Source organism: Hemitrygon akajei, chromosome 15 (assembly GCF_048418815.1).
Source record: "Hemitrygon akajei chromosome 15, sHemAka1.3, whole genome shotgun sequence".
NCBI classification, from domain to species: domain Eukaryota; kingdom Metazoa; phylum Chordata; class Chondrichthyes; order Myliobatiformes; family Dasyatidae; genus Hemitrygon; species Hemitrygon akajei.
The window spans coordinates 55,987,867-56,005,964 of NC_133138.1; the positions used below are offsets into that span (position 1 = coordinate 55,987,867).

At 36.2% G+C, this 18,098-nt stretch overlaps 1 protein-coding gene across 5 annotated transcripts in view; it reads right to left on the reverse strand.

Moving 5' to 3' along the window:
* tspan17 (tetraspanin 17) overlaps nt 1-18,098 on the reverse strand; it is a 44,629-nt gene that overhangs the window by 23,829 nt on the left and 2,702 nt on the right. For all 5 annotated transcript variants that reach the window (XM_073067592.1, XM_073067595.1, XM_073067594.1 and 2 more), the window contains exons 2-5: nt 14,363-14,413; nt 11,033-11,179; nt 7,109-7,279; nt 3,099-3,224 (exon numbers count right to left, since the gene is read on the reverse strand). In XM_073067592.1, the coding sequence (XP_072923693.1) occupies nt 3,099-3,224; nt 7,109-7,279; nt 11,033-11,179; nt 14,363-14,413 (495 nt within the window). The remainder of the gene's footprint in view (nt 1-3,098; nt 3,225-7,108; nt 7,280-11,032; nt 11,180-14,362; nt 14,414-18,098) is intronic.

Consider the following 18,098-nt stretch of genomic DNA (forward strand, 5'->3'; position numbering starts at 1 on the left):
GCGGAATTGAGACAACTGCCACATCTGTGCACAATGATGAGTTAATCATAAAGCATATTCCACCTCATCTAGCTTTAAAAGACTGAGCTGTCCTGTCCTTGCACTGAAGTCATCAGGCTGCTGCGCTGCATCCAGTATGGGGGGTCCTGGACGTCTCCCCTGTACTGCCATCTTGCTCTGAGGTCTTCAATTTTATTTTCCAGACACTGTATATTTGCCAGCAGGATAGTCAGGAATGGGAGTCCAAATCCTCTGTGTTTCCATTGTACCTGTGGATCTGTACATCTTCCTGCATTTATTTCCTTAAAGTGGAACAGCACTCATGACTCGAGTCTGTCATCTGGAATCTACCGATTTTGAGTATTGATAGAACTTTTAAAAATTTTTTTTAAATAAAAGTCTTAAACCAATATTGCTTTCTGATATACCCATGGCTGTGACTGTGAATTTCAGCTTTGAGTAGTCCTGAACAGGAACAATCGATTGCCATCTGACCTGCTCGCAAAGCATTGCCACTATCGGTGCCAAATAACACAAGCTTTGAAAAATATCCTATTTGCTGATTAGCCAAACACACTTCACAATGCTATTCCTTCACATGAATAATTTTGTCTAACTTGAAACTTTGTTAAGAGCTAAACAGATTATAATATATTAAAAATGTGTGCTATTACCCTAACAAATTACATCACATATCAGCTTGAGGAGACTGAAGAAAAATTGAATTTTATCAAACAGGGCACTTCTACCTAAATATTTGACAGCGACCGTTTCACCAGTTAAAGCTTCACCAGTTTATATTTTATTCCTGATTGGAGCTATTCAAATTGAGTCCTTAAAAACACCAAAACAAAATTGGTAGCCTTCTTTCCAGTACTTAAGCTCCAAAAAAAAAATCAAAATGGTTAGAGAATATAAAATACACTAATACAGAATCTTGTCAGCAACAAAACATTTCAGAATATTATCAAAATGTATGCATATAAGAGAAAATAGAAGGTAACAACATCAAGAGGTGAAATAAGTATGTTAGTCAGAAACATTTTGTCACAGAAGATGTTAAGTCCACCTTGGATGAAAGTTAACGAGTAATCAAAGAAAACATTAGTCAAAGCGATGTCTAGCTCTCAAACAATAACCATCCTGCACGAAAGGGTAAAATTCAACAAAGGCACACAAAAAGTGTAATGCATTAATAAACTGAGATATTGATCCAATTTGCATGAAGATTAATCAAGCTGGAAAGTTAGATCTACGAACAAATGCACAGAAAGCATTCAGGGTAGATGTCTTTAGCACTCCATTATGGAGTCAATGAACCAGCACTCTTGGTGAAAGGTTTAACAAATGACCTCAATAAATTAGGAAAATTATTGCGGAAAAAGTAACAGAGAAAAATAACTGACAATAAGAATTTTTTTATAAGTAACTGGAAAGAGGTCCAAGTGAACATTGGCTTGCTAGAGAATGAAGAAGAGAATGGTAATGGGAACAAAGAAATAACTAAAGAGTTGAACTCATATTTCATATCAGTCTTTATGACAATAAATACTTTGAACATCACATTGATAAGAAGTAATGCTGGAGAGAAATTAAGCATTACCACCACGGAGAACTAATACTAGTACACTAATGGGGAATCCTAAAAGTTGTTACTAAGATTCACTATAATCGTCCAAGAATGTTTTAGCTCTGGAGAAGTGCCAGCCCACTGGAAAACAACCAACGTGACACATCTGGTTTAAAAAAAAAATCATCTTCAGCTCAGCATCTCCTACTGGAACGATGTCTTAGAATCAATTATTAAATAATAGCACAGATGGAATATTGTAATTAAATCAGGCAGAGTCAGTATGCCATTATGATGGGAAAATCGTGTCTGATTGGTATTTTCTTTAGGAAAGTCTTGACCAAAACCTTAGGCTTATTATTATTTGATTTGACAATACCATTCAAGTTGCTTCTCATTGGTCAAGTCACATAGCGTTGGAGACAGCAATGTGGCTTACACACACCCAACAGACTGGAAGCAGCAAATAGGAATAAGGGGTGAGAATTTCAAGGTGACAATCTTTGATCAATAGTAAGCTACCAAAATATGGGCTGGGACCATGACTGTTTATAGTATTGATAACTTGAAGGAAGAGGATATATTGTAGTTTCATTTACAGAAAACAAAAGTGGATGGAACGTAAAGTTGTGAGAATACAAATTGCTTGAAAGGTTAAGAAAGCAGTAATAAATTGTTAAATAGGGCATATTGTGAGAAAATATAAAGTGGTTCACTTTGGACAGAACAAAAAACTGAACAGCTGCACACAAATGGGTTCAGGCATCCTTGAGCTTGAACAACAGAAAGCACATGTGTAGTAGGTTCTAGGAAAGACTAATGGAATATTGGCTTTTATTTCAAGAGACTGGAGCATAAAGATACGGAAGTTTTACTGCAGTTGTATTAATCAATAATGAAACTAGTACTATGAGCAATTTTGGCACCTGTTTAATGAAACATTATTTAATTCAAAGCAGTTTGGAGAATGATTCAGAGCAAGAAGGGGTTGTCCTACAAGGAAAAGTTAAACAGACTGGGATGTCACTTACTGGATTTAAGAAAGACACACTTATTGAAACACAAGATTATTAGGGGGTAGATAATGTTATTAAGATACTTCTTCAGAAGACAATCTCAGCAAAAAAAAGAGATAGACATAGAAGGAAGAACTTCTCAGAGGATTTAGGTTCTTTGGAATTCTTTGACAGAGCTGTAGGAAGTTTTGCATATATTTCAGAGTGGTTTTGACCGATTTCGAATCGGCAAGAGATCCATTATTGGGAGAAGTTAGGAAAGAGCTCAGAGCTGTCACATCAGCCATAACCACAAGAATGGGGAAAGCAGACTCAAGAATAGGCTATTTTTATTCCTACTTCATATGGCCTCACTCACATCCCATAATCAACTTTCAAAGTCAGAGTTCTCAAGCTTACATCATGTAAAAATATTTTGTCTCTAGTTGTATTCCAATTCAAGGAAGCAAAGTCTACTCAATTAAAGTTATAATGTACATGTAAAAGATTTAATTTATAAAGTATATTCATACCGCAGGGTCTTTTATACAGCAAGAAAATGGAACACCACATCGCTCTCGGCTTGGGTTGAAATCTGTACAGTTGAAGTAAATATTTAGGTCCCAGTCGATGGGCCCTCGAGCACCACAGCACAACCACTGTTATAATAAAAAAACAACAAAAATATCAGAGCTATGCAAACACAGACTATAACACCATCACCTTTCATGTAATATTAAAATGCAGATGCAAGATAAATAAACCTTTGTAAATTTTAACAAACACAAGGGCTGACTCAGACAGAAAATATTTTTCTAGGAAAAAGTTGCTCCAAAATATTTGGTGCTCCTCACTCTACGGTAGAGAATTGCTTCAAGATGTTTCACATTCACAGAGTCAAATAAAATCCAATTATATTATGTCATCATTGTACAAAAGGATAATGCCACATGCAAAGTGTGGACATAAAAGATATTTCAATTAAAAGTAATATTAACAAAGTTAGCTAGTGCTCAAACTCTTCAATATACATAAAGGATACACATCATTTAAAATCCAATGTAGTGCAGGCAGCAGGTGGCACTCTTCAAGAAATCTTACTCTTCACTTGCACAATAGCTAACTTATAAAGGTCAAGGGATCCTATTTCCATCTCTCTAACAACGTCACTTGAAGTACAGATATCTGAATACGGAGCAGGCTGATTGTTGCTGCAAAGTCCCAACTCTATTCACCAACTTTTACCATAGTTAATGCTGTAATTAATGTAGAAATTCATGATGCAGAATATTGTTTTCAGAGTGCTGATACCAACATGTTCCAGCAGCCCTTTACCAGAGTGCTTTTGTTTACAAGTAAAAGAATCTGAATTAAAAAGTTACACACCACTCTTGCTCAAAATACCTCATCTTCAGTGTAGTAAATTATACATACAAGCATCTTCAACTCCAAAAGAAAACTCCATCAAGACTTTTTGTCAGGTACTAATGTCAAATCCAGGAACAGATCACATCAGTGAATGTGAAAGCATGACTATCAAAAGGAAAAACTAATGCTACATTCTCCCTCACCACTAAGAACCATCTTGAAGAAACATGAAATACATCTTATAAACTACTAAATGTCCCATGCTCTGTCTGTCTGTGACCTCCAATTAGTGCAAACTGTGCATTACAGAGGCAAATTTGGCTAAGTCGACTTAAAATGCACTAACTTACAGAATGCAGGCAAAGTTCAGGGTTATATATTCCTATAAAATTGCTCACTCGCCATAATCAACCCCAGCTTTCACCTGAGAGCCGACCCAACATCATGGAAATCATGACGAGATGACGCATGCGCACGGCCAGCCTCAGCAGCAACACCAACCGGAGCAGAACAGGGCAGCTCTATTTCGAGCGGTCACATATCACCATCAGAATGTGCATGATTGGGACAGATCTAACTGCCACCCAACAGCAAGAGATCATTAAATCTTATTGTAATGACGTACTTCAAGACACCCATAAAACCCTTTGCTGCAGTCAAAGGACAGCGGTGACTATATCACGTCCATTTAGGAGAGCGCCAACCACATCATCAAGAATAATCAGCTTCCTGGAGGCTTTGGTGTTACTGCTTCATATCTTCTATCCAGCATTAGGGTAAAAACAAATATGGTCAGCCTCATTTTGCCATGTGGAAAGAGAAGGGGGAAATTATGGTCAAGAGATGACACCAAACATTAGATCAGTTAGATCTGTCCCAATCCTCCACATGCTGATGGTGATTAGCAGAATGTGACCACTCATTGCCTTGCTACGCGTCTTTCTTCATTAATAAACTGAGTTTTTCTTCTTCAATTTCCAAAGCAAAGCAATACCAATAGCATTCAGGAAAATTTAATGTTCATTCTGGTCACATCAGGCTGCACTACCTTTCTCTCAAAAGGTGCCCCAACGGTTCACCCCATTGTCTAGTTCTATTATAAATACCATGTTCCTGAACAAAGTCTGACTAAATACCTAACCCAGATTCCCAATATTACAGAATGATTAATATGTGGATCTACAGATACAGAGAACAAGAACTTTGTGGACTAACGAGTGAACTAGATGGCGATCTGTTAGGATTTTAAAACAATCAGAAACCAGATTCGGAGCTTTACTTTTGTTTAAAGTTGCTTGCCCAATTATATCTAGAATTGTAAGGAAATACTACGTACCAAAGCTCAGCACACCCTTTCACCTTCTTGCAAACTACTGCACTGCATTGATATTTACAGAAGATATCTAAACATTGCTTGTAAAATAATATTCTTGCCCTTGTAATGCAAATGCTTCTGACACTTCCAAACTCGCTCCTTGTTAAACACATAAAGCTCCATCACATTTATACTGTGATCTGCAGAACCAAATCAATTTCAATTCTACAACAAACGGTTATTTAAAAAAGGAGTTTTTAGATGTCTAAGAGAAATATAACCCTCAAGGCTTTAAGAGATTTATCCTAGGATGCAATAAAAGATATGGGAGGAAAATACTGGTGTTCTGACAGATATTTTCAAGTCTATACTGGCCACAGAAGAGGCGCCACTTGACGAGAGGACAACAAATATGGTACCTTTACTTCAGTGCATTATGCAACTATGAGCTGTTAAGTCTAATAAACTAATAGGTTTGACAGTCAAGATTAAGTAATTAGGAAAAATATTGAGGGAACGGATCAATCTGCACTGATCAGGCACTTAAGAAAATTTGCCTCTTAACTACTTTAAGCCTTCCACCTCATCTTAAAGCTATAATATTCAATACTTCCACCCAAGGAAACAGATTAGATAGTTCAGCCAATCTTCTCATGACCTTATAAACTTCTATCAGATCTCTCCCCAGCAACTGAAAGCACTAATGGAAAAAAAAATCCAATTTACTCAACCACTCCATATAGCTATTACTGTGAACTCCTTCTGCACCCTCTCCAAAGCCTCCACTTCCTTTCTGTAACAGAGCAATCAGAACTGCACAAGGTACTGCGAATATGCCCTAATCAATTTTTTTTATATATAAAGTTGCAACGTAACTTCTTGACTTTTACACTCAATTACTTGATCAATGAAGGAAAGCATACTGTATGCCATTTTTACTACCCACATTACACTTATTTCATATTTCACTATACCCTGTAATGACAAATTCCTAAAAGATCCCATAAAACAAATTAAAATTAAAATAGAAAAATAAAAAGTATTATTTGAGAAGTATTGACTGCCATCTGGGAGAATGAGGATGTAAAACAGTAACTCCACTTAATATTGCTAAACTATTTTATTCCACCAAAACATATATTTCACTACCATTAGCCATGAAAATGCATCTGGGATCACCCAGTTTTAATAGATTAAAAGTGGATTAATAATTTACTCAAGGAAATAAGAAAAACTTTTTGCTTTTAAAACAGCTGATGTTCACAAGTATACATTTTTAGTCAATTTCTTTAAGATTTTTGCGTTAGATATTCCCTGAATTGTCAAGGATATACTTCCAGATCAAGACAGTGTGGATTAAAGGCAAATTAAAGCTTCCTCTACATTATCCAAGGCACATTAAGCCAGTTCCAAAAGAGTACCAGTATCGTTCTTTTGCCATCTTCCACACAATACACCCAGACCTCTTACAATAGTAATGCATATTCACAACTGAATAGCTTTCGATTGCCTAAGTGAATAAAAATAAATCAACTCTGAACTCATACTGCCCATTGAAGTGCATGGATAGTGATTGGCTGGTTGTCTAAGAACACACCTATTTCATCCAACATTAAAGACATTACTATGAAATGGTAAAAACTGCAATAGTACAGCACAATCAGTTCCAATAATTACTTTTGAACTGTATTTATTATTTAGATTTGCAGATGGAATGAGTAATCAAAACACTTTAAGGATAATCATTCTTGAATAATCACATTACTGCATTATACTGGAATAAATAACCTCCTCCATACATTATATCAAATAGAACTTCCAAGGTTTGGTTGAATTTACGTAGTACACCTTGTTACTTACATACTCTTGTGCAAAATCAATAAGGTTTTGAAGATCTATGTCATCCCTATAAGCTTGAACATTCTTGTTGATAAATAAGTTGAGTTGATCCTTGATCCAGTCCTTGAAGACAAATGCTAGTATCCCAGTTGTCAACTCCATGAAGAAAATTAGACCCAGAAATACTGAAAACTGAAAAATAAAACTCATTACCAATGTATCTTGCACCAAAATATAATAATAGCTCACGCGTGGGATGTTTTCTCAACTGGTGGATTTTCACCATAGAATGTTCAAAATGTCAGAACATCTGGATTCAATTTTCCAAATAATTTACTTAAGTATTTGATATACTACTCAAAAGTTTAAAAAAAATAGCATGTCGTAATTACCCCAGACTTCGCACACTATACAAAGCAAATGATCTTGAAATAGTATCCCCCAAAAAAGTGACCTTCAAAGTCCCAGGGAAATTTTAAATCTCAATTATAAATATCATTTTAATAACAGTTTTATGTACAGCAACAGACACAAAATGCTGCAGAAATTCAGCAGGTCAGGAAGCATCTATAGAAATGAGTAGACAGTCAACGTTTCAGGATGAGACCGTGACTGGAAAGGAAGGGGGGAAATGCCAGAATAAGGTGGGGAAGAGAAAGGATTACAAGCTGGAATGTGATAGATGACATGTGGGTGGGGGGGAGGGGATGAAGTAGGAAGCTGGGAGCTGATAGATAGAAATGGTAAGGGACTGAAAGAGAAACCTGATAGAAGAGGAGAGTCAACCTATCACCTTCGAGCTTTTTTTCCCCATTTCAAATGGCAGGTCTTGGTCCGAAATGTCAACTGTTTATTAATTTCCGTAAACAGTGCCTGACCTGCTGAAATCCTCCAGCATTTTTTGTGTTACTTTGGATATGCAGCACCCACAAAATGTCGTGTTTATAGTTCTAGGAAAGGCACTTCACAGTAATAATATGCCATATCACTCCATATTACAATGATATGGCCCTGGATAACCTTTATCAAAAAACATTGCTACTCATTATAGTCAGCACATAAGTAATAATCTTCTGTGTTTTAAAACAAGAACTTCAAAATGGACCATTGAAAATACTATATAACGCATTAGTGCATCCACGGATCATTAGGATGTCTGAAAAAATTTCCCTTTCTTGATTTAAAGTACATTTCTACAACTTTTTATATTGCATCTCTTCTAATTCAATTCAGTCAACCTTTGTATTTTGATTCTAACTGGTATGGCTGAGCAATTAGGAAGCAAATTAACTTGAAGATTAACTTTGATATATATGGAACTTATATATATCGTAGAAAATATATTAAATGTTATACATGAGTAAGGGCATAGAAATACATTAAAATTTTTAAAGATCAGCTTTGCAGAACAATGTTTACAAAATAGTGGGATTTCTTTCAGGTACTGAGGTATCAGAAAAATCCAAAATTAATTCAAGTCTGAAAGGGGACATGTCCAAGCCACAGACAGCTGTATAACTGTTCTAGTTTTCTTTTGAAGACCATGGAGGGGAGACACAGGAGAGACAGAGATATCAAATCAGACTCCAGTAAGGATGAAACCAGAGATTACAGCAATCAGGAAAAACTGAACTAGCTGAAGCATTCCTTCTTGAGGAAACAGCAATTATCAAAGTTCTTTAACATTATGAATGAACTGGAGAGTGAAGATGTTAAAAGACCATTTCCAATCACTGGAGTACCCAATACCACTGGTATAAATACAGATGACATTCAAATCCAAATTGTAAGTAGTAAACACCTGAATTCAAAGTAGTTAGAATGCAAAATACTTAACTGCAGAAGGTAAAAAACACAGATGATTCAGAAGGCTAGAAGAGTACATGAAAGAAAAAGAAAAAAAGACTTGGAGGAAGAATGACAGAAAAGTTCAGATAATTTAAGATTATTTTAGAAGACCCAAAACTACCACACAACAAGTTATTATATAAAATTAGAGCACCTTAGCTTAAGGGTAATATACTGGCTTGGATTAAGGATTGGTTAACAGATGACAAACAGCTGGAATAAATAGGACATTTTCATTTGGAAGATTGTAGATAGTGGGTTTCCAGAGGAATCAGTGCCAATGCTTAAGCTGCTCACAATCTAAAGTAATGATTTGATGAAGGGAACTAAGTGCAATATGTCCAAGATTTCTCATTCCCAAAGTTGTATCGCAATGGGAATTATGAGCAAGTCACAGAGGTTCAGGAGAATATAAAGCACTGTGTAAAATTCTTAGGCGCCCTAGATTTCTTTTTAAATATAAGGTTTCAGATGTTATGGCCTCCACAGAGCCCTGATCTCAACATTATTGAACTGTCTTGGCTTCCCTGGAGAGACAGAAACAAGTGAGACAGCCGAAGTCTGCAGCAGAACTATGGCAAGTTCTTCAAGACGCTTGAAACAACCTACCAGCCAGTTCTTATATAACTGTATGACAATGTAGCTAAGAGAATTGATGCAGTTTGAAAAGCAAAGGGTGGTCACATCAAATATTGATTTGATTTTTACTGTTTACTGTTCCTTACAGTAATTTTTTTGATATTTAGAAACTTTTCATTGTATTATTTTTGAAAGCATCTTCGCTTTACAGATTTTTTTTAAACATGTGCCTACGACTTTTACACAGTAGACAACATGAAAAATTCTGTGAACATCCACATGGTAGAAATAATAGAAAAAGCAGACTGTTTTCTAAATAGCAAAACTTGGAAAGGTGATGATGCTCTGTAGGATTTAGGTGTTCCCATAAATGAATCACTAAGAAATAATACGTAGGTTCAACAGCAATTAGGAGGACAAACTACACATTAGTTATTTTGGAAAATAGTTTGATTACAAGTGTAAAGGTGTCTTACAATTACATTAGGACCCAAGAAAAGAAATAGCTATGATAGATGCAGTGCAAAGTAACATCTCTAGATTTTGGAAGAACGAGAGGATATCACACAAACAGCATGACATTCTTTCAGAGCTTAAAAACACTGATGCAGGGAAAATGCTTTCCCCCTTGATGGGGGATTTAGAACCAACAGTCATTTAAAAATAAGGTGTGAAAAGAACTTCAATATGAGGGCACTGAACCTTTGAAATTCCCTATCCAAACTTTCTTTAGCAACATGGCAACTGCTGGAATAGAAGGTGATCATGTCTTTATGACACTGGTTGAAGAGCTAACTCACCAAAGAAAATCAGAGCAGACCTTCTAAACTTCCCAATGCTAGATTTTGATTTCACATCACTTACATTTAAAAAGGAACATCATATACACAAGGAACCAACAGTTTACAGGAAGTTTAGATCATATTCCACTAAGCTTGCCACACTGCTGGGGTAAATTCAGTAGGGGAATTTGAGCTGCAGTTGGTTATTATTTGTAAAACATTTTAAACAGCAATTAAAAGTGCATCAGTAACATTTTTTTGCCAAAATTATTTCAGTTTAAACTAATTAACATGGTGATTTCCTCACAGAGAAAATCAAATATAGTTGTGTTAACCCATTGATACATCAGATTTTAATATTTACAACTATAATGGCCAATTCCCATCAATTCATACTTGCCATCAAAACAATTTTGATCTTAATCTGTTTCTTAGAAGTTTTTTCTTTAAACAAATTTTCTATTTTTATCACCAGCTATTCCAAGCTATTTATAAATAATGGTCAAATATGGATAAGTGAAAAAGTTTGAAGTAGCTTAATAAATATTTGGAATTTTTTTAAAAATCTGAGTTTACCCATGTTATGTTTACCAACTTAAATTTAAAGTAAAAACTAAACTTTCTTAAAAGTTGAAAAGCAATTTAAGCAGTTATTTCAAAACCTCTTAATGCTACAACTTTATAACATCTATAAGAATACCAATCACTCTATAGATGAGTGACAACGTAGACTTACAAATTTCAATAGGAAAGTGTTCTCACGCAGTGCACCAATACAGCCAGCAAATCCAAGAATGAACATGACTCCACCAACAACAATGAACAACCAGACTGGGTCAAATCCTCCCAGGTCTGTGATAGAAGAGATATTAGAAAGCACACCCTGAAAAAGAGTATTACATGTGATTATCATTTAAACAGGTGCACTAAACGTCCTAATATCTCTATTTCCAATGAATTTCAAATTCAGAGTGAAAAATAGTCTAATTTTCCCAAACACTACAAAGACCTAACATTAATAATCAATTCTGTCCTATAACAGAAACTGGTCAATGCATAAAAGATAACAATTGATGTCACTAAGAAGGCATTTTTTATTGTAAAAATCTTTTACAGACAGATTAGAGAATCAAGGAACAGTCAAGGGGCTTCAGATTTGTTTTGCAATGCAAATCTAAGTGAATACCCATATCTTAGTAAAGGTTTTAAATAGCTAATCAGTCTTCACACTTCTGAACATAGACAAGTTACCAACAGAGAAATGTGTAGATGACATGAGAATAGTAAGGGACAAAATACATGACAATGTTCTAGCAAGTGATCTTTCCCAGAGCTGGAATGGCTAGCATGAGAGGGCACAGTTTTAAGGAGCTTGGAAGTAGGTACAGAGGAGATGTCAAGGTTAAGTCGTCATTGTTGTTTTTTTTTTAAAACACAGAGAGTAGCTAGTACGTGGAATGGACTGCCGGCGACTATGGCAGAGGCAGATGCAATAGGGTCTTTTAAGAGCCTCCTGGACAGGTACATGGAGCTCAGAAAAATAGAGGACTATGGGTAACCTTAGGTAATTTCTAAGGTAAGGACATGCTCAGCACAGCTTTGTGGGCCAAAGGGCCTGTATTGTGCTGTAGGTTTTCTATGTTTCTAATTTAATTCAATAAGCAGAAAGATGCATCCAATCAGAGTAGGTGGCTGAGTCAGACAGAATTCTCACAGGAATGCATAAAGAAATGGAATCCTTGCTCATATACCTGATCATTTGCTAAATCAGAGCTGTTTAGACTAAGATTAATACTTTGAGATTAGCTTGTTAGCATGACTTCAATTACAGAAACTGATAACAAGTCTCTAAATCACCCTCCTTTCAGAGCAATGTGGTTAAAATATTAGAACTTAATGTAACTATTACTTCAAAGAATTAAAGATGAAGCTGTGTGGCAGTATGCAAGTAATATATAGGATGGGTGAAGTTGCCAGTGTAGAAACTATACTGGTACCAAATGAGAAAGCATCACAGAAAACCTTCTGAAGATGAATTACCAATTAAAAATACACCACATAATGTTACTTGGCTAAAACAAAATCTTATTTCAGTAGATAATTACATTTTATTAATAAATGGTATAAAAATGCACTGAAATAAGATTGAGTTCATAGCAGAAGTTAGTTTGGGTATGTATACAGTGGCACTATGAAGTTTGTGAACCTTTCGAATTTTCTCTATTTCTGCATAAATATGACTTAAAATGTGATCAGATCTTCATGCAAGGCCTAAAATGAAATAAAGAGAACCCAATTAAATAAATAAACACAAAAAACATTCGTGTTCATTTATTTATTGAGAAAATTACATGTATTTGTTGGAAAAGTACGTGAACCTTTGCTTTCGGTAACTGGTGTGACCCCTTGTATTGCAATAACTTCAACCAAACGTTTCCAGTAACCATTGATTAGTCCTGCACATCAGCTTGGAGGAATGTTAGACCATTCCTCCATACAAAACTCTTTCAGTTCATCAATATTCCTGGGATACCTTCCATAACAGCCCTCTTCAGGTTATGCCATAGCGTCTCAACTGGGTTAAGATCTGAACTCTGACTTGGCCATTCCAAAACACGAATTCTCTTCTTTTTAAACCATTCTGTTGTTGATATACACTTGCTGCATCATCCAACTTCTATTAAGCTTCAGATGACAGACACTACCCTGACATTCTCCTGTAAAATGTCTTGATACAAATATTCAATTCATTGTTCTCTCAACAAGTTGCAAGCTGTCCAGGCCCTGAGGCAGCAAAGCAGCCCCAAGCCATGATGTTCCTTCCATGATGCTTCACAGCTGTTATGACATCTTGGTTTTGGTGCCCTTTTTCCTCCAAACATGGTAGTGTACATTTCTGTTAAAATGGTCAACTTTTGCCTCATCTATCCACAGAATATTGTCCCAGAACCACTGTGGAACATCCAGGTGGTCTTTGCAAACTTGAGACATATAGCATTTTTTTGGGGGGGAGAGCAGTGGCTTCCTCCATGTTGTGCTTCTAGTGATTTCTGCAGGTTTTTTGCTGTTACCCTTGGGTTCTTTTTCACCTCCTTCTGCATTGTACATTGTGCTCTTGGTGTGATCTTCGCAGGACATCCACTTCTAGGGTGAGTAGCAACGGTACTGAATTTTCGCCTGTCAGGTCTTTAGAAATGCTTTTGTAGCCTTTTCCAACTTCATGCATCTCTACAATTCTTCTTCTAAGGTCCTCTGAAGGTAGTTTTGATCGAAACATGGTGCATATAAAGAGATCTTTATTGAGAAGCGCATTCTCTGTCAGTAACCTAACTTTGTGTGGCTTTTGTAAAGGGCAGGGTCCCTCTACAACCCACACCTCCAATCTCATCTCATTGATTGGAACAGCTGACTCCAAACAGCTTTTGTAGAATGCATTACCCCAGAGGTTTATGTACATTTTTGAACCTCGCTGTGATTGTTTAAATGGTGTACTTCGTAATGACAAGCAGTAGTACAATTGTTTGTGTGTTACTAGTTTAGGCAGATTATGTTTGTCTATTATTGTGACTTAGATAAAGATATGACCACATTTTTTATAAGTAATTAATGCAGAAAACCAGTTAATTGCAAAGGGTTCATAAACTTTCTCTTACAACTGTAAATATATGGAAATATAATGTACATTTGTTTGGAAGTATAAATTCCAAAACAGTTTTGAAAAATAGAAAATTACTATATTCTGAATCAGAAAGAAAATGGAAATCTTCATCAGGTAAGTCAGCATCTACAGATAGAAAAACAGACTAATGAACTTTCAAAGGATCTTACAAAATGAAACCAGCAGGTGCTCCAAGGACATTTACAGTGTTACGTAAATTCATTACTTTGTTTCTTCTTAAAATACTTAAGTGAACATATTTACTTAATATGAACCAAACTTAAATTGAGTGATTAAATTCTTAAATAAACATTCAAACATTCCATACCATACTACCACTTCTCAAGAATAGATTAAGATGATAAAAATTAAGTTAATCAGCTTCAAGTGTATGCATAAACAAAATACCTTCTCGGCCCAAGCCCAGAGGCCTATTCCTAGGAATGCAGCTCCCAGCAACTGCAAAAGAAAACAGAATACAACAAAACATTAGGTATGCATATGCACAGCTACCATACATCAGACAATCTAAAACTTACCATTCTGTAACTTATCTGTAACAATCTCCCACCTTTTGAAATATCAGTCTGTGTACATTGTAGCAAAATGGGTTTTCCTCGTGGTAACTTTGGTTCTTTTGCTAACCTTCATTCTGCGTTTTCTACACATTGAAGGATCAACCAATGGTAACTGAAGGGTTTATGTCAGTAAGGGCGAACAAGGGGTGTGGAAAAGGAACTAACATTCAATGTGCAGTACTCTGTTCACTAAAGGCCAACCCCAACACTGGCGAAAAGCAGTACTTGAGAGCTATCTACTTTGGAGAGGCAGAAGGACAGTTCTAAGACACTTCCTCTTACCTCTTTGTGAACCATAGTCCCACTATGGAATATTAGTCCCACTCTACAAATGACTGAACTCTCTTTCAAATCCATTCATTTATATAAATATATGACTATGGGGGCTCTTATGGAGCTAGCCTAAACCCATCTCTCTGGGAGAGACATACACAAGCCCGAGCTTCAGTCCTATACAGGACACTTCCCTCAATTACTTCTCCCCAATATACTGATGACTGTATTGATGATACTTCCTGCATGCTTGATACACAAAAATTCCATTACACATGCTACCAAGTTCTATAGCATCTCTATATTTGCATGGTTGATGGAATCAGATTTATACAGCACAGAAGGCGGCCCTTCAGACAACATATCTATGCTGAAGACACCAAGAGCTTTCTTAATGTCACTACTTTCAGTCATGTATCCTGTAAAGATTTAATTCCATTCTCCCAGTTTCTTTGCCTCCATTATAGTTGCTTTCTCGACTTTCGATATCAATGCCTTTGAGATGTCTTCCCTTCTCCATAACCTTGTTTACTCCTCCACATAACAGATATGGTTTTCAACTGTATCCTTATATTTCCTATTGTTCCCCTTTCAACTGCCCTCCTCCCAGCTGGCCCAAGGACAGGGTTCCCCTCATCCTCGCATTCCATGCCCAGAATATAAACATTTTCACAACATTTTATCCTTACTACTTATCAGCACATTATCAGTTATCATTCATTTACAACCTTAAATAGTCCATGGCATTTTAATGCAAATCTAAAGACGACAGGAGGGCCCCAAACTGACGTAAAGGATGGGTGTGGAGATTTTGCCTCAGAAAGTTAATTTTAGTTGGATTATTTAAAGTCACTTGTTCTTGCAGAACACCTGTGATCACAAAACAGTTAGTAATCTGCACCAATTATCATCATAGCCTTGCAAGAAAATACAGTGGATCCATTGGGGAAGCTTCACGAGCAAAGTGATTGAACAGAATGCCTCAGAACCAACATTGTCAAAGCACCAAGGTTTTGGCTGTCAGTGAGAAAGGCTTTCCAATTCAACCTTTCCTCCAAGGTTGATGTATTGGCCACACATCTCCCTGCACCTGTCATGGCTGCACTGGAGATAGATCACTGCCAATCTCCTTAGAGACCACATCTTTGCCAGGAAAGTCTGGGAAGAAGTACAATATGCATTTATTAAGATTTATCGTGAAAAGCTGTACGACACAGTACACTTTTGTGCAGAGACAAGAGAATACCAATGCTGAAATTTAGAGCAAATAAAATTGCTGGAGTAACTCAGCAGTACAGGAACAGGGATTGTCAATGTTTCAGACCCGGACCCTACATAAGAAATTTGCTGAATGGGCTGCTTCCAGGGGCAGATGCTGAAACAAGTGTCAACTGTCTTTGGGAAACAATAAAACAGTTTAAGACATCCCCTGGTATGCCCAAATCTTGCTGATGTTCTAGAAAAAGGTATTCTCTATGACCGAGTGGTGCAAATTTGCATGTTCAAAGGTCCAAAGATACTGGGCACGCTCAGGTGGCTGCTGGCATTGCAAGGGTTCTAAACGGAAGGGCCATAGTTTTTGTGTAATCCTGTAATTTGTGTCTAATTCTGCAATTACATACAAATTAGTTGAAATCTGTGTTACAAAACTCATGAACCATTTGCTTTAGGATTGTTAATGATAACTAATAACATGATCACTAATAATAAGTATTGAACTGATCACTGTTGGATACATTTGAATTTTTGTCTGAATAAAGTATATTTTGAAATAAACATTGCAACTGATCAGAGGAATATGGAAACTGAATATTACTACTGACACCCAAGTTACTGTGAAGCCCAAGAGGGAGCAGGTCAAAGAATCATGAAACCCTTGGTTTTACGAATGGGATAATGGAGATCAAACAACAGCAGCAATCTGCTGGACGAACTCTGTGGATCAAGCACCATCTGTGGGGGTGGTGGGGGAAGAGTGTAAGAAACTGTCAACATTTTAAGTTGAATCAGTACAGACCCCACCTAAACATTTAAGTTCCTTTATCACCACTGATATTGTTCAATTCACTTGAGTTCCTTCAGCAGATTGTTTATTGGTCCAGATCCCAGCATTGACAGCGTCTTGTGTCTCCATAAACATCGAGATTTTACATCCTCAAGGGTTCTTTAGAAAGCAAGAAAATTGGAAGGTGTCACTTTAACTCAATAAACTACATTCAGTTAAGGCAAAGAGCTCATAAGAATCCAGACATACTTAGAGACAGTTGAACTTATACTGTTAAAGCTTAAAATTGTGATCTTCACTGAAGCAGGATGCTCAACGTCCATTGCCTGCTTGCTCATCTCAAGTAATTTTAGAAAAAAAACTGAAATAAATTATTTAACAAAATTATACACCAAATAATTTTCCTCCAAAAAGTAAACAAAACATTGGCAATTAATCTGCAAAGGACAAATACCATTCCTGATGTTTCTTATTTCAATCACAAGCTGAGAGTTCTACACGTGTCCCTCCTTTCTTACCATGAGCAATATTAATCATCAGCACAAATACTAATGATCGCAGTGTGAAAAAAATGTTTCTCTGATGTGTTTGTAGTAATGTCTTTAAAGTTGGAAATACTTTTAGAAAGCATTACATCTCCAAAAACCTAACTCTTCGTTAATAGCAAATTAAGACTATAACTAAACTGTGTATTTATATGTTAAAAGATCCTTATCTGGAATTCTCAAATTAATATATCTGAACAGATTATTCTTTACTACAATTTTTTTTGCCAGAAGTGGTCCACTTAATATGGTTAAATGCATTAGGCCATTCATTAACAGACTACAGATGCAAACATAGGTAAGACAAAATACTGAATTTCCGGAATTAAAAATTTTGGCACCTTTATAGGGCCACATCCCAACACAGATGGTGCTGGTCAAACCAAAAAGAACTTAAAAACACGCAGGAATATGTTTCAGTCTGTACAGGTTGAATTTCCAATGAAAGTACACTCATGTCCCAACACATCAGGAAACAAGGAAAGCAGGCTCTGAAATGACCCTGCCTCTGACCCACATGTATTATTTATTCCATGTAGACTTGATCTCACTGAAAACTATCCAACTCAATCCACCATAACTCAAATCCATCAGTTCTACTATGACTAATCTAATTCGATATCCTTTGTTTCAACTTTAAAATATATTATATATATTTATATATAAAAATGCTTGCATCTGTAACTTCATCCTATTCTACAATCCACAAGCAGATATGCTCCTCCAGTTTGAAACATCACAAA